This window comes from Dama dama, chromosome 23 (assembly GCF_033118175.1).
Source record: "Dama dama isolate Ldn47 chromosome 23, ASM3311817v1, whole genome shotgun sequence".
Taxonomy (NCBI): Eukaryota; Metazoa; Chordata; class Mammalia; order Artiodactyla; family Cervidae; genus Dama; species Dama dama.
The window spans coordinates 59,112,621-59,138,259 of NC_083703.1; the positions used below are offsets into that span (position 1 = coordinate 59,112,621).

Genomic DNA, 25,639 nt, shown 5'->3' on the forward strand with positions numbered 1-25,639 from the left:
CAGCCCCGGGAGTGAGCTGATCGCCCACGGAGGCTGAGGAGACTAAGCCCTGTCAAGCTGAGGTCGGGGAGCAGTCCACCCGAGGCACAGCTGGCTCCCAGGTGCCTTCGCCCTTGCGATTGCTTCACATCCTGTTTGTTCAGAAGCCAGAGCGAGAGAGCCGAGGAAGAGGCCTTGATGACCGGGAGGCTGGGATGGGTCCTTCCAGGGCTGGTGGGCACTGGCAGCTGGGGTGGCCTTGGGAAATCGGGGCAAGGAGATGTCACAAACATTAACTGTGTTCTCACTGGTCACCTAGGCCTTGGTCCATCAAGAGAAGTGGCTGGAATTAATGTGTTTTGCACAATGAAGGAGGAGGATTCTTATGTTCTGGGACTCTGAGGGGCACCCGATAGCTGTAGGCCTGGAAAACAAAGAAGCCACAAGAAAACCAAAATGCCCCCTCTCTCTGCCGTTGAGCTGCACCCCATCCTCTCCTGGGTGGCCCATCTTGTGCTTCTCGTCGGCTCCTGGGTTCTTCTGGGCTGGTTGTGCCATTTCTGCTCAGGCCACTGGGACCTGCCAGCCATGGCCAAATGCTCTGGCTCATCCCTGGTCCTCAACGCACTTTCCAGAGTCCAACATCCACACCCTTGCCCACCTGGCCCGCCTCTTGTAAGGACCTCCCCTTCGAGCCTCCATGGATCCCTCCTACTCTTGGAGGCCCCAGAGGTGGTCTGTGTCCATGCCTGGGCAATCTCTCCTTTCTGCTTTTCCAGCCACTTGCACTCAGCGGAGGCTCAGCGGTCAAGTTTGTAGCCTCCAGTCAGCTTTCTTCATCTGTAAATGGAGTAGCTAGTAGTCAGTGGGCTTCTCTGTTGGCTCAGACAGGAAAGAATCAGCCTGCAATGCTGGAGACCCAGGTTCAATCCCTGGGTTGGGAAGATCCCCTGGTATGGCTACCCACTCTAGTATTCTTGCCTGGAGAATCCCCATGGACAGAGAAGCCTGGCGGGCTACAGTCCGTGGGATTGAAAGGAGTCGGACACGACTGAGCGACTAAGCACAGCCCAGCACAGTAGTCAGTAGTCCTGCCAGAGGAGCCGTACGCAGAATGGGCTCTGCACAGCGCCTGGCACGAGGCACGTGCTCAATAATCTGCTGTGAACCAGCAATGGGTAGAACCCACTCTTCCAGGAACCCTTTCCTTGGCAGATAATAGACAGTAAAGGCGTCTTATCTCACGGGGACATTTTATGGTTTTCTTTACAAGTCTAGAATTACATGGATCTGGGTCAGTTAGTCCAGAGATCAGCAAACTCTTTCTGTAAAGTGCCAGATGATAAATGTTTTAGTTTTGTGGGTCAGACACTCTCTGTGAGGTTCCTCAACTTGGTCATTAGAGTAGCAGTAAATATATGCGCTAAAGCAGATGGTAAAAGTGTGCATGGATGTGCAAGGCTTTGTTCCAGCAAAACTGTATTTGCAAAAAGATGCAGAGGGCTGGATTTGGCCCATGGACTTTAGTTGGCCACCCCTGGTTAGTGTTAGCAGCGGACCCAGCCCTGCCAGGGAAGCAGAACCGCTCTGTAGTCTCCCCAGCCTCTCCAGATGGCAGGCAGGATGATGCCAGCCCTGATGGACTCTGAGAGTGTGCAAAGAGTGTGGGGAATGGGCAACACGAAGGATTGCACCTCTGTTTCACATCACAGAAATGAAGATGTAGGTCTACACAAAACCTGTCCTTGAATATCTCATGACGCTTGTGCTCACCTACGCCGGAGACAGCCCACGTGTCCTTCAGCTGCTGACCGCGTCACCAGACTTCGTGCATCCACACTATGGACCGTGAAACTCATGGCACCATGAGAGCATCTCAGAGACACGTGGGTTGAAATCAGCTGGCACAGAAAACTAGGCGTGCCTGTATATGAAATATCTAGAAAGTGCAAACCTATAGGGATGCAAACAGGTCAGTCATTGCTGGAGTCTGGGAGTCAGGGAAGGGAGTGACAGGATAGCAGGCATTTCTCCTCCTTGGCACTGTTGGCATTTTCTGTGTGTTTTTTGGAGTGGAGATGTCCTGTGTGCTGTCGGATGTTTAGCAGCATCTCTGGCCTCCACCCACTCCAGGCCAGTAGCATCCTTTGCTCCAAGTTGTAAAAACTGCCGGTGTCCCCTGGAGGGGGCAGACTCAACCCTGGTTGGACGCACTGAGATTAAGTAGCACAAGGGGATTCTTTGGGGTGTGGGCGCTGCCCTGTATCCTGATAGAAGTGATGCTGAGAAGAACCCATACACACATTAAAACCGACCTGTTTACCAAAAGAAGGTCAATTTTTGTTGTTCAGTCACTCAGTCACGTTAGACTCTTTGCAACCCCATGGACTGTTAACACATCAGGCTTCCCTGTCCTTCACCATTTCCCGGCATTTGTTCAAATTCATGTCCATTGAGTCAGTGATGCCATCCAACCATCTCATCCTCTGTTGCCCCCTTCTCCTCCTGCCCTCAACCTTTCCCAGCATCAGGGTCTTTTCCAATGAGCTGGCTCTTCACATCAGGTGGCCAAACTATTGGAGCCTATACATTAATTTGAAAACAAAAATATAAGAAAAGCCAAAAGGTAGAAACAGAATACCCCATAGACAGGTAAGCCATGAATTTTTCTAAGGATGAAGAAATCAGCAATTGGCAGAGTTGTTACCTACCTGTTGGGTGGGTGGGAGGCCTTCCCACTGTGGTTGTTACAGTCTGTGGCGGGGTCAGTCACCATCACATGCCGGGAAAGGCTTTCTATCTTGACTAAAGGAGCATGTCTTGACAGATAAAACACAGATGCCTGGTTCAATGTGAATTTCAGATAAACAGCAAATCACTGCATAACATAAGTATGTCCCATGTATTGCAAACATTATTCATTTATTTGAAATTCAAATTTAACTAAGCATCTTGTACTTTTATTTGCAAAATCTGATAACCCCATCCTTGGGCAAATCTTCAGGTTTTTTTTCTTCTTCTTCTTTTTTTTAAACCTATTAACTCTTGTCTAGGGCTTCCCAGGTGGCTCAGTAGTAAAGAATTCACCTGTCGATGCAGCAAACACAGGTTTCATCCCTGGGTCGGGAAGATCCTCTGGAGGAGGAAATGACCTGAAAAATCCCATGGGCAGAAGAGCCTGGCAGGCTACAGTTTCTGGGGTCCAAAGAGTTGGACCCCACTGTGTGACTGAGCACGAGCATGAACACTTGTCTAGAAAATAAATCCTTTTCAGCTTTCCCAAAGATACAGACCTATGTTAAAATAAGATGTGTCTCTTTTGCCTAGATGAATGTCACCCAGCTCAATCCCTCTGCCTAATACGTTTGGCTTGGCTCTCTATTCAGTGTGGTTTGCCCTGGACATTTAGAGACAAATAAAACAAATACTTGCAAGTGCTAAGTGAAGCCCATATATTGTAACATCATAAAATGAAAAGGAATTCCTCTCCCAGCCAACCCACGCGTCCTCTCCCCCAATATAACCTTTCTCTGCCCTTTGTGGGGATATTAAAACAAAAATAAACTTTATGTATGTACATATCCACATATGTTGGTATATGCTTTAACTTTCTTTGCTCCCTTGTGGAATCACACCGTATCATGTTCTGCCTGTCACTTGGCAGCCCTTCCTTCTGTCGGCCTCATGAGAGCCTAGACCTGTCTTGTTCCTGTCGGAACACCCCTCCACCCCCGGGCACAGAGCTGTGCTGGGCTTGGGACATGTGGGCGCCAGGGATATTTGTAAATAGATGAGTGGATTTTTTAGATGGCTGGTTGGTACTCCATGCCGTGGCCCCCATCCAATTGTCCTGCTTTAACAAAGCATCACATCGTCTCTGTGTTGCCTGATTTACTTTCAGGAGAGTATACATAACTGCTGGCTCTCAACCTGGGACATTTTGCCTCCCAGGGTACACGTGGCCAGGTCTGCAAACATGTCGGGGATGCATTTTGGGAACAGCCAAGTATGCTGCTAACACATCCTACTATGCCCACGGCAGTGCCCCATAGAACCATCAGCCCAAATGCCCAGTGCTGGGTGGGGAGGCAGCTGTATGTGCAATCACCTTCTTGGTGAATGTGCTTTTTTTCTCCCCAAAGTATGATCCCAACTATCAAATAGGTGCATGGGTAAGAAGAGAAAAGACTAGAAGGAAAGGCTCAAACTACTTACGGAATTACAGACTTAGCAAACTTTGGGGTATGAATTTTGGAAAATCCCTTTAACTGGACTAGGGTTTTTTCATGCACTGTAAAATGCAGTGAAAAGGTAAAAGTTTCAACATGTGAATGCTGGGTGGGCTCAGTACGACATGCTTAAGTACGACCCTACCACAGGTGGCATACTGGTCAGGATCTAGCTGCCTACACAGGTGGGCAGTCCGAGGACTAGTGACCAGTCCTGCCTCTGATCTCTCCTGCCTGTGGGCCAGAGTTTTGGTGAAACATGCTTTGGGTCCCATCTGAGAGCTCTAGCCTGTGTGGGGACAGTGGGCGCAAGGGACCATCCCTGACCTGAGTTGCTGATTATTTGTAGGAGCAGAATGTGTATTCAGGGCCCAGAGAGGCCGCCCTGAGCACTATGGGGGTCCAGGGGAGGGCATGGTGGGCGGGGGCTTGTTTCTGGACCCCCTCTCGGCTTCCCCTGTCCCCACTCCATCTGCTCCCCACACACCAGCCCCAGTGGGCCTCTTAGCACAGAACTCTGGCCCTGCCACATCCTCTGGGGCTGCTGTCACACCTAGAACATGACCCCAAGCCCCCACTGAGACATGTGATTCACCACTGACCAGTCCCCCCTCGTCCCTGAGGGCACCCCCTTCTCTGGTCAGCGCATGGCGGCTGCCACCTTGTTCGGCGCTATACCCAGCAGCAGCCCAGCACAGTGCCTGGCACACAGTGGGGGCTCCATGAATCATTGTTGATTGAACTACTAAATGGATAAGCAAGTTGTTTGTTCAAACCTGGGACGGAAGAGGACAAGGCAAAGGGATTTGCAGATGCAATACCCCTCAGCGGCCACAAGAGATGAGATCAACATGCATTTCATTGACAAGGAAAGATGTCCACAGTACGTTGCCCCCAAACCACTTTTTTTTGTGAAACAGCAAGGACAGCACATCACTAGGTCGTGTTTTCATCACCTCCCACCCTAACAGGAAGAAAAGCTATGGCAAACCTAGACAGCGTATTAAAAAGCAGAGACATCACTTTGATGACAAAGATCTATATAGTTCGGTTTTTCTAGTAATCATGTACCAGTGTGAGAGTTGGACCATAAAGAAGGCTGAGTGCTGAAGAATTGATGCTTTCGAACCACGGTGCTGGAGAAGACTCTTGAGAGTCGCTTAGACAGGAAAGAGATCAAAACAGTCACTCCTAAAGGAAATCAACCCTGAATACTCATTGGAAGGACTGATACTGGAGCTCCAATACTTTGGCTACTTGAGGTGAAGAGCCAACTCATTGGAAAAGACCCTGATGCTGGGAAAGATTGAAAGCAAAAAAAGAAGGGGGCGACAGAGGATGAGATGGTTAGACAGCATCACCGACTCAATGGACATGAATCTTAGCAAATACCAAAAGACAGTGAAGGACAGGGGAGCTTGGCGTGCTGCAGACCATGGGGTCACAAAGAGTCGGACATTGACTTAGCGACTGAACAACAATCCAAGAGGAAGCCAGGGGACGGACCCAGTTCAGAGTCCATTCCTCATTCTTCCCAGTGACCAGGGTCACATAGTTGATGTTTCAAGGAACACCAGGGAGGTGAAGAGGAGTCTGGGAGAGAGCTGTCTCCTTCCCCACCTCTGGGTGGCTCTTTGAGGTGTGGCCCTGAGTGAAGGGGGCCTCTAAGCTCATGTCAGCCTCCACCCTGTGTTGGGGAACCTTGACCTCTAGCACACGGCGCAGCCCAGGATGGAGGCTGGGGTGTTTGCAGCTCTGGGACACACTGATGTCACAGCTGAGAACTTGACCTTTGGCTCCAACAGAACGGGGTTCAGATCCTGGCTCCACCACCGACCTGTTTCAAGGCCTTCATAGTGTAACCTTTCTTCTCTTTATAAAGTGACATCATGATATCTGCTCCATGGGGCCATGTAGAGGGTTGGATGGACTGTGAGTGCTCCATCCACTGTTGGCATGGGAGGCATTTGTTCATTTAGCAAATGGTCATTAAATCTATGAGTGCTAGGCACTGTGATAGGCATCCTTATACTATTTATTAACAAAATCTGTCTCCCAGCTTTCAATGGATGGATCATTCCTACCCCTATTTTTTTTTAATTAATGAATTAATTTATGTATTATTTATTTTTGACCTGCTGCATGCAGGCTTTTTCTAGTTGTGGCCAGTGGGGGCTACTGTTCGTTTTGGTGCTGGGGCTTCTCATTGCAGTGGTTTTTCTTCTTGCAGAGCACAGGCTATAGAGCGAGGTGGCTTCAGTAATTGTGGTGTGGGCTTAGTTGCTCTGAGGGATGTGAAATATTCCCGGACCAAGGATCAAACCAATTTCCCCTGCATTGGCAGGTGGGTTCTTTACCACTGGACCACCAAGGAAGTCCTCGTCCTTTTTTTTTTTTTTTGTACTTTAAAAAATTAACTTATGACACATAACATGGAATTCACCATCTAGTGGTTTTTAGCACATTCACCTTCTTGTATAGTCATTGACTGTCTAGTGGTCTTCCCCAGAAGTGACTTCCTGTCCATTAGTGCTCACCCCATGCCCTTCCTTCCCCAGGCTCCCGGAAACCATAAATTTACTTTCTGTTTCTATGGATTTACCTATTCTGGACATTTCGTATGAATGAAATCATACAATATGTGATGTTTTGTGACTGGTTTCTTTCACATAGCATAACATTTTCAAAGTTCATTCATGCTGTAACATGGATCCGTACTTCTTTTTTTTTTTTATGGAGAATAATATTCCTTTGTATGGATAACCACATTTTATTTATCCATTCACTAGCTAATGGACATTTGGGTTGTTTCCACATTCTGGCTGTTATGAATAATGCTGCTGTGAACACTTGTGAACCTATGTTTTTAGTTCTCTTGGGTGTATACTTAGGGGTGGAATTGCCGGGTCGTATGAGAACTCTGTGTATAACTCTTTGAGGAACTGCCAAACTGTTTTTCAAAATACCTGCAACGTTTTTATAACCCCAACAGCAGCGTATGAAGGTTCTACTCTCTCCACATCCTCACCAGTATTTGTTTTTTGTCCACCTTTATTTTAGCCATCTTAGTGGGAGCGAAGTGACATTTCACTGTAGTTTTCCATACTCATGTTTTTTGTTGAAGCTGAATGTCTGTTGTGGTGACACAGCTTTTACGTTGAAAGCCTTAATCTTTTCTCATATTTGGTGACAGAGGGGGAATAATCCATACCCACCCTCTGAGTGCCTGTGCCTGCCAGGCCCAGGATAACTTGCTACCCTGTTCCCTAGTTCCCAAGCCTCTAAAAAAGGGGGCCAAGAAAAGCCCCTTGATGGCAACTCAGACTAAACAATCAAAGAGGTTTATTCATTTGGGTAATTGGGGCAAGAATCCGGTCAGCTTCAGAACTGGTTTGATCCAGTGGCTCAGTGATATCACCAGAAATCTGTTTTTCTCTCTGCTCTTCCTTCCACCAGCTCAGCCCCCTTTGGTGATGTAGTCCACCTATGGTTGCCAGATGGTGGCTGTTTCTGGGCTCTCCTTCCTCCCTCAATGCTCTCCAGGGAAAGAGAAGGTTGCTGTGAACCCTACACTTGGAAACTTCCATTCATTGGCTCAATTGGGTCACTTTAACCAATGACTATGGCTGGAGGGTTGGTTGCTGAGTATTAGAATACAGGCCCCGCCTGCTAAGGTCAGGCTGGAGTCAGTTTAAGGCACAGCTGCCTAAATAAAAATTGAGTTGAGTAGCAAGAAATGGGGTGGGGGAGAGAGGGCATGGATGAGACAGTTGGCATTGCCCCTGTTTCACAGATGAGGAAATAGAGGCCCCAGCATGCAGCTTCCTCATAGGCTGGTCACCAGCAGATGTGGGTTTCAGCCACCTGGAGACCCCCTTCCCTCTGTCTTCCCACTTCTCAGCTGAGGCTGTGGGACCCTGGACCTGGCTGGACTGCCAGTGGCCAAAGGGAGCCAGACACCCTCCCTCAGAGGTGCAGTGACTGCATTTAGTGGATCTGAAACAGCATCAGGTTTTCAGGGAGGCATTTTTATTTTGCCCTAACAGCCTTCCCGGGGGAGGGGGGTGGTGTACAGTTCCTAGGGGCTCGACTTTAATGGTTTCTTTTATAGAATCATTCAAATTATAGATGAGTGAACTCGAGGAAACCCTGCTAAAGAATGCAGGAAAGCTGGCATTAAGAGGGACTAAGGTGAAGTAGTGGTGGGTGGGGGAGCTGTTTTGAACATTTGCTGTAATACAGCTAACGCAAATGCCCCTGATGCTGAGCTGGTCCTTGGGCGTCTGGGTTTGTGGACATCAGGCCCATCTGGAGAGCTCCAAGGGAAGTTGATTCCAGAGTGACTGGGCCCAGTGCCTTCGCTGGCCTCCAACCCCTGTCACCAAACTTGCAGGGACCATATCTATCGTGGTTAAGCAGCCTGCCCTGGTTTCAAATTCAACTCCCTCACTTCCAAGCTCCTTGTCCTTGGGCAAGTTTTCAGCCTCTCTGAGCTGTTTTGTCTTCTTGTTTTATCTTCCTTTGGAATACTTATCACCACTGGACATGGTAGTAGTTATTGACCAGGGGGGAACTTCTGCAGAAATTAACACTTGTGGCTGGCAATTTGTTATGTAAGTGAATACTGAGATGTCTCCGATCAATTAACATTGGAGTAACAACACATTTTAATACGTCTCTGGTCAATAATGAGTTAAGTATGTATTGACCAATGGCCTCATTGTTGCTGCAGCTGGTAGCCTGTTCTTAGCCCCCATTACACTGGACCCATCCGCAGAGTACAGAACACCATGACTGCCTCACCCACCTTCTCACCCAGTATCCAGGGTTGCCAATTCTCTTGGTGTCCCTCTTCCTCTTGTTCTGGCTTCTTTCGGATCCTTTGCCACTGGGCGGTGCTTGTGCACAGCCTCTGCTGCATTCCCCAGACCTCTCAGATGGAGACAGGGCCCCTGGGCTCAGCCCTCACATTGCTTGTCTGATCTCCTGGACCACTGTTCTGAGCTGGCATCTAATCTAATGAGCACTTCCGGTGGGCAGAGGTCGGCTGGGAGCATCTGGGCGTCGAATGGCAGAGGCCGGATGTGAACCCAGGAAGGTGGGCCCAGGGCCAGAGCATGTCCTGCCTCCAAGGCCATCTCTCCTGCTGGTGAAGTGGATTCCAGATGTGGCTGGGCCCAGGTGAAGAGGGATGGGGAGTCAGACCAGGACTCAGAGGTTCCACTGCCTTCCCACCTCCCCCTCCCTTTTCCCTCGGGCGTCAGGTGGGGGTTTCAGTCGGGAGCCGCTGAGTCACACTGTGTCACACCCCTCCCGGCTCCGTTTGTCTCCACGCACACATCACCACGGGCTCCCTGCCCTGCATGATTCCTGCCTGCCTTCCCCACCAGTGTGCACGCCCAGAGGCCAGGGAGTTCTCTCTGTGACTCCCACTGTGTTCCAATTTCCTAGGACAACCCGGTGTAGAGTCAGAGCTGAGGCCATGCTTGTGATGAAGGAGTGGCGAGTACATGGACAGACATTGTGAGGTTCGGCTAACATGACATCTGTTCAGCCCTTCCCAGTAACCACCTGTTCTGTGCATTTGACTGCTTCCCGTATAGGGCAGAGCATCAACCCCAAGTTGGCAGGCCTGATCGGGCGGCAGGGGCCCCAGAACAAGCAGCCCTTCATGGTGGCCTTCTTCAAGGCCACTGAAGTCCACCTCCGCAGCACCCGCTCCACAGGAGGCAAGCAGCGCAGCCAGAATCGCTCCAAGACGCCCAAGAACCAGGAAGCCCTGCGGGTGGCCAATGTCGCAGGTACACCGGGGTGGGGGGTTTACTCCACGGACCCCAAGGAGCCCACAGGGAGCCCCCTGCAGGACCCCAGCCGGGGGTGGCTCAACATCCATGCATGTGCTCTACAGATGGTTCTGGAACCCATGCAGCAGGAAGCACCACCCACAGAATCCCTTCCTGCCCAGAGCTCACCATCTTCATTGTGTAAACTGTGTCATAAATTCATTTCGAAATGCAAGTAGCAGAACATGAGTGTCACAGGATGCCAAATCATGTGAAATTTCTTAACAAACAAAACAAGAACTACAAATAAATGAAGGAGAACTATGAAAACATACATGGAAGGAAGACTTCACCCCATCGTCCTGAGGAAGGGAGGGACAAAAAGTGAGGGGGAGTTGCTGTATCCTTAATTTTATTTCTTCAAGTGAAATGCATTTGAAACCCATGGCAAACTTTAACACTTGCTGAACATGGGTGGTAAGATTTTCTTGTAGAGCCTTCCCAGCTCTGGGTTCATCATGAGCCGGAAAAGGCCTGGGATTGGTGGGAGGAAGTGTGGAAGGGAGTGTGGGGGTGTTTAGAAGGGTGAGGGGGTGTGGCAGAGCAGCCCCCACCCTCAGATCCACATATATTGTCAATAGCTTCTTTTGCCTTACCTGGAAGGTCATTTCCAGAATTTTGAAATTGCTGTTCATTTTCCTTTCCAGGGAAAAGCAAAAATATAGTTACTGTGATTGGTGATGTTTTTTAAGAGCAGGGCGCCCTGCCAGATGGACTCCAGTGAGTCTGTGTGGTTCCAGAGTTTGTGCGCAGAGATTTTGTAAGAATTCTTTTCTGGCAGGTGCATCCACTCTTTTTTAGGCTTGCTCAAGTGGAATCTGATCCCCCAAATTAAAAAAGCAACAAAACCTCTTCATTTGTACTTTAAGCATGCTCTATGCCAGGTTCTTGGGGGTTGGGGTTCAATAGCGAAAGCCCAGCTATGGCCCACAGTTCATGCAAGGTGGGCAGAAGGGGGCTGTCATTCACAGGCACACTGATCACAGCCCTGGGAGCCAGGAGATGGTGACGAGGGACCCGTTAGGGGATGGTTCAGAGGAGACTTCTTCAGGGGCAAGCTGGTGCCCCCAAGGTCAGGCTGGGTGGGCTGGAGACCAGCACTCCAGACAGTGGGACCCATAAGTGGAGGGAGTTTTCATGGCAGCTTTGGCAGGCGGTGGAGGGCAGGCCACGTGGCTGGGACAGGGAGGGTGCGGCCGGGGAGTGAGCAGAGTCAAATGTCCTCTTGGGAGCCGCATCGTGAGTTTGAATTTCATCCAAAGCAAATTTGGAGGCCTTTGCAGGGTTTCAAGCTGTGATGTGGGGTGGGGTTGATAAGCAGCTCATTCTGGCTGCTCTGAGAATGGTGGGGAGCAGGGTGGGGTGCTTGGGGAGGGTCAGAGCAGGGAGACTTGTTAGAGGCTTTTCCATGTCAGGCAGGCAGGAAGTGCTGGCAAATGTCAGCCTTGCAAAATCTCACATGTCTCAGAGATCTGTCAGGTGTAATGGTCTAACCAAGGTAATGAAAGGGGAGGGACTGCCCTCGAAGTCTTAGAATTGCACACCCAGCTTCCCCCACCACATCCTTACCAAACCGCCATTGTCTCCACTTACATAGCCCCCAGGACGGGGCCCTCACTACCATACATGACAGTTCTACCTTGGCCAGGATCTGCTTTCTTGCTCTAGATTTCAACTTCCTGGTCCTGTTTGAAGTTCACTTAAATCCTGCCTGGAAGTTTAATTTAAAAAAGAAATACCAAAGCCTGGGCCCCACCACAGTCTTAAAAAACCAGAATCTCGGAGGGTGTGTTTGCCTGCACGTGCCTGTTGAAAGTGCTTTACCTCCGCCCATAATGGCTTCCCAGATGGTGCAGTGGTAAGGAATCTGCCTGCCAATGCAGGAACACAGGTTCGATCCCTGGGTCGGGAAGATCCCCTGGAGGAGGAAATGACAACCCATTCCAGTATTCTTATCTGGAAAATTCCCATGGACAGAGGAGCATAGTGGGCTTGCATCCATGGGATCACAAAGAGTCGGACACGACTGAGCCCCTGAGCACACACACACCTCCTGTGATGGGCTGAGAATCCTGCCGCAGGGGCACACAAGTAGAAGCCTGTCTCCCATGGGAGCCCTGTGTGTGCTGGAGGGACTGGACATGTTCTGCCGACCAGCCTTGCCCCCCAAAGGCCTTCAGCTGCTCTTCAGACTGTGTGGTTTGGGGTGAGAAGCTGGGATCCTCACTTCCCTTCCATTTCCTTCTCCCACCCCCATTTGGACCCAACTCCCTGGTCATTAGGCATCTTCACCAGATGACCCGTAGGGGTGGGTGCTGAGTCCAGGCAGCTGCTCGGGCGAGGCTTGCGGAGGTGGGTGAAGCAGCTCCTGCTTGCCTGCCCGCTGCAGCTGGGGGTGGGTGGGGCAGGGCAGGAGGGCAGGCCAGCTGGGAGTCCACTTCTTGAGCATCTCTGCTTCCTTTTCCTTGTCTTTCTGTTAAGAAGAGGTCAGAGTGAATAGGAGTTCTGACCACTTCCTCCCAGAGCAGCCGCATTCCAGGGTAGCCTGAAGGAGCCAGGTGTCTGGGGTCCCTGAGGGCAGAGCCAGGGCCCAGCCCACACTGACATGCCCACAACTAGCTTCAGGAGCTGCTCTTGGCCTTGGCCTGTGGGGCCTTGGGCTTCAACATTAAGCTAAATGTCATTGCCTTGTTCTCAGGGCTGGGGAAACTGGCACTGAGGCCCCTACTTGCCATTCCTCTGCTCGTGGCAGACATTGCTAATCAATTACGGCACTTTCTTCCCAGTGAGCCTGCATGTACCTTCAGATTCTTCTTTACTCAGGGCACCAAACAGCCAGCAATGTTGGTCCTCAACACACAGCTTCTTTGCCACACCCCTGGCCCAGGCTAAAGTGCTCAGACCTTTGTCTTGTTCAGGCTCCTTCACACGGCATCACAGCTGAGGTCGCTCCCTTCTCTCCCCACTCCCTTCTGCCTATCTACAGGGAAGGAGGGGAAGAAGGCTTGCGGGGTTGCTGCCCGGGGTTACAGGCGTGGTCACAGCAATGGAGGCCTTCCTGGATTTCTGCTGTGTCTGTGCCTTCCAGGTGGCACAGTGAATGGTCCAGGAGGTTGCTGGGTTCACCTCTGATGGGTCCCTTGGCCTTGACGTTTGTATATGAATGACCACCAGGCCCTCCAGCAGCCCTGCTACCCTCATAGCTTGTGTTTTCTCTCTCTTTCAGCCCTCAGGTTAGGTCCTGAGGTGAGGAAGAGGGGCCCAGGACTCCCATTCCTGCTCCATCCTCCCTAACCTCCCTCACCCCCAGCGGTGGAGCTCAGTGCAGAGCTTTCCCCTCCTCGCTGCCAACCGCCAATGCCTGCACCGCCTCCTCATTCCCATCCTTCTGCCCTCCACCACTCCTGTCCTGGTTCTTGCTGACTTCTAACCCTCCTCTCTGTCCCACTCCACCTTTATCCTGGAATCTCCTACCTGGCCCACCATCTCACTTCCTTTTGTTCTTACACAAGCACCACTTCCTCTGAAGGCTCTTGGTTAGCACCCACAGCACAGAGCCCCCAGCACATTCTTCCTGTCCTCCTCTCCTCCCTTAGTTCCTCCTCGATGCTCATCTAGATGGAACGTAATTGGTGTTTACTCATTTGATTATCATCTGCCCCCCTCGATGCTTCATTCACACTTATAGCTCCAGTGCCCAAACCAGTATCTGCAAACCCGTAGATGCTCTGTAACAATTTGTGTGAATGAACAAACGAATGAATGAATGACATGCTGGGCAGCAAGGTAATGAGGGCCCAAGACACCCAAAGGCTGGTGCTCCCTGCCCCCCTCATTGGGATCATCTTACTGGTTCTGAGTGTTTCCTAGGGGCCAGGATTCCCTCCCTCCTAGAAACTTACAGGCCATTCTGTCATAATCAATTGTCATTTCCTCACTGGTTTGTACATTATTTAAAATGTCTTCTCTCAACTCTAGATATAAAGATGTGTGTAAAATTAGGAATATTCAAAAAAGCCAATAGAAAGCCCGTGGGATGTTTTAGATGGAAGAGAGATAGATTGTGGTTAAGAAAAAAAAATGAATCCCTCTTGCTTCTGGGTACAGGGAAGATTATGCAGAAGCAGCAGAGTGTGTGTGTGTGTTACAGAGAAAGGGAGACAGAGAGAGACACACACACAGGAGAGAGACAGAGGAACAGATATTCCTACATGTTTACAAGTGCTCAGTTCCAAACCCCAAATTCCTACCAATGCTACATACTTCTGGAAAACCCCAGTGCATAATTTTCGTTCCTCAGAGAAACCTCAGTGTTGTGTTTTTCTGAAAGGTCAATGGGACTTGACTTTTTGCCCTCTCATGTCTTCTCGGTGGTGGGGGCTTTGTCCCAGGCCCTGTGTGTGCCTCCTCCTGCCTCCCTCCATGGGGCTGAGCATCTCAAGGCGTGAGGCTGAGCGGAAGCAGCACAACCCCCCACCCTGCCCCATTCAGGCTCTCCCAGCCGGTATGACGGGGTGCAGATAGAGATGGATTCCCACACGGAATCCAAGCAGACGTCAGCAACCAAACCAGAGAAAACAGTGTGCACAGGAGGATCCAGAGATAGCTGCGAACTAAGACTGTGTGAGAGATGGGGGCGTTGGTACCTCCCCTATGGAGGCCATTTGCAGGGGGTAGAAATGAGTTTTGAGGCTACAGATGCTTGAACGACTTTTGTGTCCAGCTCCCAAAGTTTGCTTGGGATGGCGCCACTGCCTTAGACTGAGGAAGCGTTAATACCTGTGTTTCCTCTTCCTCGCCACGGTACTGCACCTCTGCTCCCCATCACTGCAGAAAACAGCAGCAGCGACCAGAGGCAGGCATGTAAGAAGCACGAGCTATACGTCAGCTTCCGGGACCTGGGCTGGCAGGTAAGGGGGAGGGTGGCTGGATCTGCCCCAGTGTCAGGAGCCTCTGGTATGGGCTTCCCACCATGCTCCCCACTATGGCGCTGGGACTGGGTCCCCTATGTGCAGTGAGCCGTGCTTCTCATCTCTTGAGATTCTAGCTGTTTAGTCCGTAAGTCGTGTCCAACTCTTTTGAAACCCCATGGAATGTAGCCCGTCAGGCTCCTCTGTCCATGGGATTTCCCAGGCAAGAATACTGGAGTGGGTTGCCATTTTCTCCTCCAGGGGATCTTCCCGACCAGGGACTGAACCTGTGTCTCCTGCATTGACAGGTAGATTCTTTACCACTGAGCCACCTGGGAAGCCTCATGTCCTAACTAGAGGCTGCAGGGATGCCTCATGAAACCCAGGAGCAAAAACCTGGTTTCTGCTAGAGACTCAGGCTAGAACCAGAAACCCAAACACTGTGGACTGTGAACCTCATTCTCCACGTGAACCCACTGGCATCCTGCACTGGCTGCTTCCCTCAGAAATGGCCAAGTCCGTGGGCTGGAATCCAGCCACCTGGAGGGCGGGCCCCCACCCTCTGTGGTGTCTGTCTGCCCCTCCTTCCCCCATCTGTGATTCAGATTCCCAGGGAAGGGGCTGATTGGCCCTGCTTAGGCCAGGTGCTTGTCCCTGAACCAATCAGGTATTGTAGGGCTGGGATTATGTCTTAGGTCCATGGCTGACCCCCTGTGGCACCATTTGGCTGAAGCAGGGCAAAGGGCAAGAGATGAATCCTAGAAAAAAAGAGTATCTCAACTGTTGATGAGCTTCTGTGACCTCCTGGGCCCTTTTCTAGGCATTGGAGATGCAGCCTTGGGCATAGCAAGGTGCCTACCTTCATGAAGCCCAAATATCCCTGGAGAGGGTGTTGTCATGAGATCACCAGGGCCACTGGTTTTGTTGTTCTCCCCTCACAGAGTTTGTACTTCCGTGGGAGGGTCCAGATTCTTCCCAGGGAATCGTGTTCCCAGATGCGCCCTCAGGGCTCTTGTGCCCACAGACAGCTTGGAGCCCTCCTGGGATTCTGTCCTCACTCTTAGGATAACATCCATGGTCTAAGGGGTTGCTCACATTCTAGTGTGGAATGGAGCCCCAGGTGCACTTGACTCCCTGAGGGGTGTATTTATTGTTACAGCACGATTTCTGTGCTGACCTGACCACGAGCATCCTTTGTTGAGTTGCACAGTGTATCAGGCACTGTGCTGGGTGAAGCGAGGTCTGAAGGCTTTATTAACAGACCGCCCATGTGCTACCACACAGCAGGGGTAAGACTGATACCCCTGGTCACCTCTGTCTGTGCCACCTTCCAGTGAAGAGCCAGTGTCCATTCTGGGCTCAGCCCAGTCCCCCTGGTTTTTCCCTCATTTTTACTGTCTGTTGGAATAAAGGCTTCACAGCTGGCTCAGTGGGTAAAGAATCTGCCTGCAGTGCAGGAGAAGCGGGTTCAATCCCCAGGTCGGGAAGGCCCCTGGAGGAGGGCATGGAAACCCACTCCAGTATTCTTGTCTGGAGAGTCCCATGGACAGAGGAGCCTGGCGGACTACAGTCCATAGTGTCTCAGAGTCTGAAGCGACTGAGTGCTAACGCACTGGACCAAGAAAGGCTGCCTCCTGTTTCTTCTGCCTCTGCAGGAGCCCCAGCTGCCCAGAAGGAGGTGGGCTATGCCTTTGACCTCTAGGCGCTTCGGAGTCTGGCCCACAGGAGGAGGGTTTCATCCTGGAGGGTGGGACCCTGCAGTTCCCACTCTCTGGGTGTTCTGACCATGCCCATCACCTGACCACGCCCCATCAGGCTCTCTGATCTCTCCCCGCAGGACTGGATCATTGCACCCGAAGGCTATGCTGCCTACTACTGTGAGGGGGAGTGCGCCTTCCCTCTGAATTCCTACATGAACGCCACCAACCACGCCATTGTGCAGACGCTGGTGAGTGTAGCCTGCGCGCTGTCCGGGTTGTGGCCCGTTGCTGTAGCAGGGCCACCAGATCTGGCCTCATGCCCCTCCAAGCTGGGGCCACAGCAGGTTTCTGACACGTCATGAGTTTTGGAGCCCTGGGCCCTGTTGCTTTCTTGAGACTCCCTCCATAAAAAGTATGTTTAACAGCATATAAGTATAATCATTGTGTATGAGCTTCAACCTGGAAGTGCATTTATTTCTCCTAGTTTTAAAAGCAGCTAGAACAGTTTCATGGGCTCCTAAAAGTATCATGGATAAACATCACTGTGCCTAAGGGCAGTTGTCCTGGCCTTGCCTCAGTCGCTGTTGTTCCTGGTAGTCAGTATACATCTCTGTAAGCTTCCGCCATCCCCTGCTCCACAACGTCTGGTCTTCCTACAGGTAAGGCAGGCTTGAGAGTTTGTCCCCTCCCAGAGTTCAGGTCTTTGCCTCCTAGCCTTGAACTTCATGGCTCAGCCATTCAAGGGTGTTTATTGAGGCAGAATCATCTAATATAGCCTAGACTCGTACCATCCAATATGGTACCCACTTTTATATGTGGCTCTTGAATACTTAAATGTGGCAATCTCAATTGAGATGTTTTGCAGCTATAAAATACACACTGAGTTTTGAAGCCTTAGTATAAAAAAATGTAAAATATCTCATTCATGACTTCTTATGTTAAGTATATATTGAAGTGATAATAGCTTTGAAATGCAGGGTTAAATTATATTATTTAAATTTGTTTTACCTGTTTTTTTCATTTTGTAGAGTGTAGCTACTAGAACATTTTAAATTACACTTGTGATTTGCATTTGTTTTTCTTGGACAGGACAGGCCTGGTCCAGAGGCCAGCAATCTTTTTCTGAGAACAGCCAGATAGTAAATATTTTTAACTTTAAGAGTCATAAGTTTCTGTTGCAGCTATTCACTTCTGCTGTTATAATGCAGAAGCAGCCACAAACGCTGTGTATTGAATGGGTGTGGCTGTGTGCCAACAAAACTTTATTCATAAAAACACATGTGGCAGAGCAGGGTTTGACCTGCAGGCCGACCCTTGTCTGGCCCAGGGGTTCTCAACTTGGGGCAGTTTTGCCTCCCAGGGGATATTTGACAATGTCTGGCTTCCTCGGTGGCTCAGCGGTAAAGAATTCACCTGCAATGCAAGAGCTGCAGGAGACATGGGTTTGATCCTTGGGTCAGGAAGATTCCCTGGAGGAGGGCACGGCAACCCACTCCAGTATTCATGCCTGGAGAATCCCATGGACAGAAGAGCCTGGTGGGCTACAGTCCAAGGGTCGCAAAGAGTCAGAGGCGACTGAAGCGACTTGGCATGCACGTACGGAGACATTTTTAGTTGTCACAGTTGAGGGGTGGGGGTGGAGTGCCTTTGACTTCTAGAAGTGGAGCCCAGGGATGCTGTCGAACATCCTGGAATGTCAAAGAGGACAGCCTAGTGAGGGAGAATGACCCGGGCCCCAGTGTCTTCCTAGCTGTATGCCGTGTGACCCTGTATGCTCTGCTTCTCTCATCTGTAAGTCCAGGATAACCCCAGAACTGAGTTAGTTAGCCATCAAGTGCCTAGAACTGGGAGTGCCCAGTGAGTGTCCCCAGTGGGGATTCTGTCCAAGCAGTACCTGTTCCTTACAGAAACATGGAGGCCAGGGAGCAGTGACTCTCCAGGTCTCACCACCACCGCCGTTTCGGGGTGTGTTCCAGGTACACTTCATCAACCCGGAAACGGTGCCCAAGCCTTGCTGTGCTCCGACTCAGCTCAATGCCATCTCCGTGCTCTACTTCGATGACAGCTCCAACGTCATCCTGAAGAAATACAGAAACATGGTTGTCCGGGCTTGTGGCTGCCACTAGCTCTTCCTGGAAGTCACACGCTTCCGGGTCACGTTTTTCTGGATCCTGGGTCTCTCACCGTCCAGCACCTCCCACTGCCTCGGCGAGGAGCCAGCAGACCACCTGCATTTTGTGAGGCCTTCCCGTTCCCTCTCCCCAACCATAATGCTGTTAGGAGTGTTAAGGAATTTGAGAGGCAGATGGCTTTTGATCCGTTTTTCATCAGCATCCTACGGACAAGATCGTACAAGCTGCTGCAGGCAAAACCTAACAGGAAAAAAATATATATATCAAGAAAAATTGCTGGGCCCCGATCGCTGGCTGTGAAGTCTCAGCCGTGTACCGACTCGTTCCCAGGGGTAATTACGACACCCTTCAGCCCGGCCACCAGCAGCGGGAGGAAGGGGGTGTGGCCAGGGGTGGGCACGCTCTTGTTTGTGTGAGAGGAAGTCCAACGCAGAAGTCCCTGTAATAAATGTCACAATAAAACGAATGAATGAAAATGGTTAGGATGGTACAGATATATTTTCCTAAACGATTTATCCCCATTTCTTGGTTTACTCTGATTTCATAAACAGAAGCTGTGGCTGGCGGGGAGAATGGAGGCCCCCTTTCTGTGCCATTCCAGTTTCATTCTGAGGCTTGCCCAGGCCCGCTGTTTATGTAGACTACCCCAAAGCCAAGATTTGGCCAGCGAAGGAGAGGGAAAATTTCTCCTTGGAGTTGCGAGTGTGTTGACCTTGAAGGATAAATAGGTTCCATCATTCAGCCGGGTGCCTGGTGGCAGAAATTAAGATAAGTGTGAAGCACTGGCAGACACTTGGATTTAGTTTTCCGACTCTCCCCCCAGTAGGAAGTCAGTGAGAGGTGGCAGTCAGAGGAGAAAAGCAGTCAGGACAAAACTTGCAGCTCAATCCTAAGTTAGGGCCACCATAGCCCTATTTTAAGAAGCACACTAGCTCTTAACAGGGGTGGGTGGGCAGGAGGGTCATCCATCCCCCAAGCAGACTCCTTTATTGATAGCAGCATCCTAAAGTCTGGGCTCTGACGAGGGCCTCTGTAGTCACTGGGTTTCGTTCGCAGACCCCTATGGGAGGACCCTGCAAAAGAATCAGCCCCTGGAAGCAAGGGAAAGATGACACAGTGGGAGGTCTGTTGGGAGCAGGATGTGCAGTTACGCATCTCAAATGGAAGGCTGAGGAAGCTGTCTTGAGAGTGTCCTGACTGGAAGGTACCATTTCTGATGTGGCCCTTGGCACACGCCTCCCTCACCTTAGCCAGAAGGTCCCCAGCCTCCAGCTGCACCATGGGCCCTGGAGACCACCAGGCTGTCTGTGAACAAAGAACAAGGTTATCCAGGTGACGCCTGCAGCCCCTTGGATCTGGTCTAGTGAAGAACTGTCTCTCCATGTTGATTAAGTTGGTTCCTGGAAAAACGGGGCCCTGTTTTAATTTTCTTTTTTCTTCTTCAGTAGCTTGGGCTGCAGCCTTCACTCTGCCTTGTCAATGGGGAAGAGTTGCTGTTTTTGTTACATTTTGTTTTGTCTGTTGACAGATCTGGGGATCTGGCGTGATTCCCTCTTGCTGCAAGCTTTTACACCACGTACACCCCTAGCATCATTTGTACACTGAAACCTGTAAATAGCTGTTACAAAACAAAGAAATTATTTATGTCCATCTGAAGCTCATTTTAGACCCTCTCCAATCCCTTGTTCAGGACAACAAGCTTGCTTTCCTCCAACCTGTTTATTTTCTTATTTAAGACTATTTATTAAATGGTCAGACCGATGTACCTTCAGCCATTGCATAGAGCAGTCCTCAGAGAAAATGCTGTATATAGACAAAATAAAAAGGGTTTTGACTTTGCAATAAAAGGAGACATTTGGTTCTGGTTTTGGGCCTGTGTATGTCTGTGTTGTTTTTTCTCTCAACGCCTGGATATTGGAGTTCTCTTGGTCTGCCGAGAAGTCTTTGCCTTGGCCTCCACCATTAACACGCTGTTTATCATCCAGGCCTGGGGGAGAAAGGGACGCTCATCAGTATTCGGTACAGCTGTGCGGGGCTCCGGGCAGGAGAGATGGAACCAAACAACAAATGCGAATTTGGTAGGCTTGACTACAAAGATCCTTGATTGAATTACAGTGCAGCTGTCAGCAGCTGTTTCAAAGAGGCAGGGGGTAAATTAGCTGTGTTTACTGCTAACATAGTTGAAAGATTTAGTCATCCCAATAAAACAGAGGCACAAGAAAGAAAAAGAAATAGTAATGGGGGTAGGGGGAGTGTACACCCAAAACTTTAAAGCGGCACAGGCCCCAGAGCCCAGCATTGTCCAGTGCAAATATTTCAGTGGTTTGGGGGCTGCTGTTGGCTCCCAGCTTGAGCCATGGATGGCCCCCAACAGGCCTGGCGAAGGCAGCCAGGGGCCCGCTGTGCACGGAGCAGCCCGCAGCCATGCAGTGTGGAGCAGCCGCTCGGGTCCCTTCCCGCTTTGAAGTGCACGCTGAGGTCACCTGATGGATGTTAGAATCTGGGCCCATTCCCTGGCCGGGCTGCCTGCTCTTTCCCTGTTGCCTCAAATGAAGCAGCCGCTCCTAACAAGTTCCAGCCCCTGGTTTCCAAACCCTCTTGTCATTGTCCCGATGCGTGATCCAGCTTTTGTTCTGTTTCCAGGCTGGAGACCAGAGCCGCACACCAGAGGGCCAGATGCGGCCTGCAGACGTGTCTTATTCCTCCTGCGTGCATGGTGTTTATACATTTTTTTAAAGTGAATTCGTTGCCAACATGTTTTTGAAAATCAGAAGGCTGGGGTGAAAAAAAATCTCAAATTCGGGCTTCTCCTGAGCAGTTGGCAGATCTGGCCTCTCTCAGGCCCCGTTCTTGCGTGGCGGCTCCTGGCTGGAGCCCAAGCGCAGTTGTGGCTGCAGTCCTCACTGCTCCCTGTTGTCTAGCTCAGGAAGGTGCGAACGTCAGCTGCTGTTTTTAAAAGTGTAGGTTATCTATTGATGTGTGCCCACGTCTCTATTAAGAGTAGGAAAGTAGAAGCTGGACTGAGGGCTTCCCCGATGGTCCAGTGGTTAAGAATCCGCCTGCCCATGCCGAGGACATCGATTTGATCCCTGGTCCGAGAAGATTCCATATGCCATGGGGCAACTAAGCCCGTGCCCCACAACTACTGAGCCTGTGCTCTAGAGCCCAGGCACTGCAACTGCTGAGACTTCAGGCCACAGCTACTGAAGCCCGTGCACCCTGGAGCCCCTGCTTTGCAAATGAAGCCACCTCAATGAGAAGCTCTCGCACTGCAACTGGAGAGTAGCCCTCACTTGCTGCAACTGGAGAAAGCCCGCACAGCAAGAAAGACTCAGCAGCCAAAATTAAATAAATAAGTAATTTTTTTTAAAAAAAGGTGGACTGAGCGAGCCACACTTCAGGGGGAAGAGGACAAGCCTTTGCTCCTCTCTGGTTCACTTTCCCCATAGACTCCCAGTTGGATCCCCACAGGCTGGTGTGTCTGGCTGAAGCGCCGCAGGTGACATCATCTTTGGCCTGCACCTTACTCCCTCCTGGTTCCCACCTCTCTTGCTCATTGTCACCTTGAAGCCTCATCTCCTCGTTCCACTCACTGAGCACCTGTATCAGGGACCATGGCTACCACCACTTGGCGTGATGTTATCAGTGGCCATTCCAAGAGGGCACAAAGAGGTGAAGGTGTTTACTCAACATCACCAGCTAATAATTGCTGGGCTTGGGACCCAACACCTAGGCTTGACCCTATGTTTATCTTAGAGCCTCCTACATCTGTTCGTGAAGTGTGGGGATACCTGGCCCCCAGCCCTGACTCCCCAAATGACCTTCCCCAGTTCCCTACATCTGTCCCTGAATGCATGCTCAGTTCCTGGACCACAAGCTCAGGTTTTGGGTCTCCTTCCCGCTTCCAAGTGGCTTGAGGGACTTCATCTGTGAATGTGATGTTGAACCTTCCCCCACTGGCTGGGCCCACCTGCTATATGGTGTAGCTTGCCTGACCTGATTTCTACTTCCTTACCTGGTGATGATAATGTGTGGACCTTGTTGGGAGGCTGGGAGGGTTAGCAGTGGTCGTGGGGCCACCTGCTCAGAAAATTCTCACATGTACATGTTGAGCCCTTCCCTCTGTTCATGTCTTTTGGAGAAGTTGAGTGTATCAGTTTCCCAAGGCTGCTGTCACAAAGGATGATAGAAATGTGTCCTCACCGTTCTGAAATGTGTCCTCACCGTTCTGAAATGTGTCCTCACCATTCTGAAAGGTTGTAAGTGTCAGCCAGGTGTCAGCAGGGCCGTGCTCCCTACAGATGCTTCAGGGAAGGCACCTGCTGTGTTTATGGCAGCTTTGGTGGCTACTGACATCCTTGGCTTGTGGCTGCACCTCTCCAGTCTCTGCCACTGTCTTCACATGGCTTCTCTGTGTTTCCATGTCCTTCCTTCCTCTGTGTGTCTCTTAGAAGGACACTTGTCTCTGGGTTTAGGATTCACCCACATAATCCAGGATGATCTCGCCTTGAGATCCTTACTTACGTCTGCAACGACCTTTCTCCCAAGTCAGGTCACATTCCAACTTCCTAGGGATTAGGATGCGGATGTGTGTTTTGAGGGGACCAACATTCAGCACTCATCATGAAGCTGCCTGTCCCTCTCCTGAGACCTTGACTTGCTTTCCTGCTGCATAATTTGGGCATCCTGGCCGGCCTCCGTGGTCCTCACTGTGCCCCCAGAGGCCGTGAGTGCTGCTGGGCGAGCCTTGCAGCTCCTTCCTTGCCCCATGACTGGAAGGGGGTTGTCGGAGCCCAGCCCAGCTTCCCCACCACCCCACCCCCATCACAAGCCTTCACCCAGGCATGCTGGACCCCGATGCAGCACAGGGGAAAGGCTGGTCAGCTGTGGCGGGGAGGGCAGAGTATAAACAAAAATGGCCAAACCACAGTTCCCTTTGCAGGCACAAAGGTGTCTCTGAGGGCAGCACAGGCATCCTCTTTGGCCAGAAGCCTTCATTCGCTCATTCACTCACTCACTAGTTCCTTGTGTGTCCTCTGCGTACCGGGCAGCGGACACTGGAGTTATAGGAGCTTAGCACAGCCTCTGCTTAGGGAAGCATGTGTCCTCCCGGGGCACAGGAAACCAATAGCGTCTGGCCCCACAGCACGGCCACCTGGGCTTCTTCCTCCAAACAAAATAACGCAAGTTTTCTATTATGACTGTGTTAGTATCAAGATGAATATAAACCAGGCTGCATCATGTTTTTATCTTCTCCTTAAAAAAAATATTAAAATATTTTTGCAGGCTCCAAAGAGTACCGTGAGTACCGAGCACAGTGTCTGCTATGCCTCCCATTTAGTGGTGAGTAATAATGAGCAGGGGCTTCCTTCAGTGGTAAAGAGCCCGCCTGCAATGCAGGAGATGCATGTTCGATCCCTGGGTTGGGAAGATCCCCTGGAGAAGGAAATGGTAAAGCACTCCACTATTCTTGCCTGGGAAATCCTATGGACAGAGGAGCCTGGTGGGCTATAGGCCACAGGGTCACAAAGAGTCAGACAGGACTCAGCAACTAAAAAAGATAAACAAGGGAAGGGAGGGTGGTGTCGGAGGCCAGGCTATCAGAAAGGGTGGTTAGGGAAAGGCAATGGGGTCACCATGGGGTAGAGTATTTTTGCCTGAAGAATTGGCATGTGCAAAGGTCCTGAGGAAGGACTCGCTTGCCAGGCTGGAGGAACAGCAAGGAAGCCAGAGCAGAGTGAGTCAGGCAGCAATGAAGGCAGCAAGGTAAAGGTTTGAAAGCTGCAAAAGGGCCTGGCGACAGGGTCATAGAATGTGCCGAGAGCAAGAGAGGACATGATAGGAAGACCGGGGCAGGGGCTTGGGTAAAGCAATACGGGAGGGCTTCCAGGAGAAAGTGGCATTTTAATCTTTCCTGCCCCAGGTGAGCCTCTTCCTGCTCCTCATATGCAGAGGCTGGAGGTGGGGTGAACACTCAGACCTCTCTATCTTACTTTGGAGGTGGAAGTGGCACCTGGTCAAGGTGACACACAGAGGCAGCTGAGAATAGGCCCAATCACCACCCCTGGGAGAAGACCTTGGCTGCCTTCTTACAAGTGTTTATTTGAGAAGGGGTGAATTCTCATTACACAGAGGAAGTGTGTGTTGGGCAGAGGGGCCTGGGGTCAGCGCCAGCTCAAAGTCTAGCTCCCTTATTTAATCAGCTGCAGGGTCTTCCCCCTTGTGCAACCTCCCCTGCCATCTCCCAGCACCCAGGCCTTCTCGGAGCCCCAGGATGGAGGCCATCCATCTTTTTCAAGGATGTTCACAGTGACCTCTTCCAGACATGGTGTCCTCTGCCTGTGGATCAGGTCCTCCTGGCTCATATCCCTCCAGGATTCTGGCACCAGCCTCTCTTGGTCTTAGATTTGAGGAAATAAAAATAGAAGGGGAAAAACACAGAGCTCTCCAAAGTCTCTGGAGTCATGACAGCTGTTTGGACAGAGGCAAAGTGCACCTGGGCCAGGCGGGCAGTGCCTTCTGCCCTGGCGCTGGGTCCTTCCGACCCACCCCATCTTGGCTATGGCTCTCTGGTGGCAGAGGAGGTGGCCAAGTGGAGCTGGATCTCAAGCCCCCCCCCCCCCCCCGCCCCGCCATGGAATTCAGGCCCGGGGCTGGTCCTACCTCAGGGCTGCAAGCATGGCAGTGTGGCCATAGTCATGTCCTAGCACCAGTGGCCAGTGCTGTAAGACTGTATCAGCTACCCCCAGGGAGGGCATGTGGTCTGGGTGGCCACCCAGGGCTCTGAGTGCTTCCGTGTTGCCCTTGGTTGCTCTGGGTCCCCAAGCTTCCATAGCTGGCCCCATG

General features: G+C 51.0%; 1 protein-coding gene across 1 annotated transcript in view; it reads left to right on the forward strand.

The window, feature by feature from the left end:
• Positions 1–20,615, forward strand: part of BMP7 (bone morphogenetic protein 7) — an 86,002-nt gene extending 65,387 nt beyond the window's left edge. Inside the window, exons 4-7 of the mRNA XM_061126948.1 lie at positions 9,812–10,009; positions 14,885–14,961; positions 16,799–16,909; positions 18,638–20,615. Of these exons, the coding sequence (XP_060982931.1) occupies positions 9,812–10,009; positions 14,885–14,961; positions 16,799–16,909; positions 18,638–18,787 (536 nt within the window). The 3' untranslated portion in view covers positions 18,788–20,615. The remainder of the gene's footprint in view (positions 1–9,811; positions 10,010–14,884; positions 14,962–16,798; positions 16,910–18,637) is intronic.
• Positions 20,616–25,639: the final 5,024 nt, after the last annotated feature.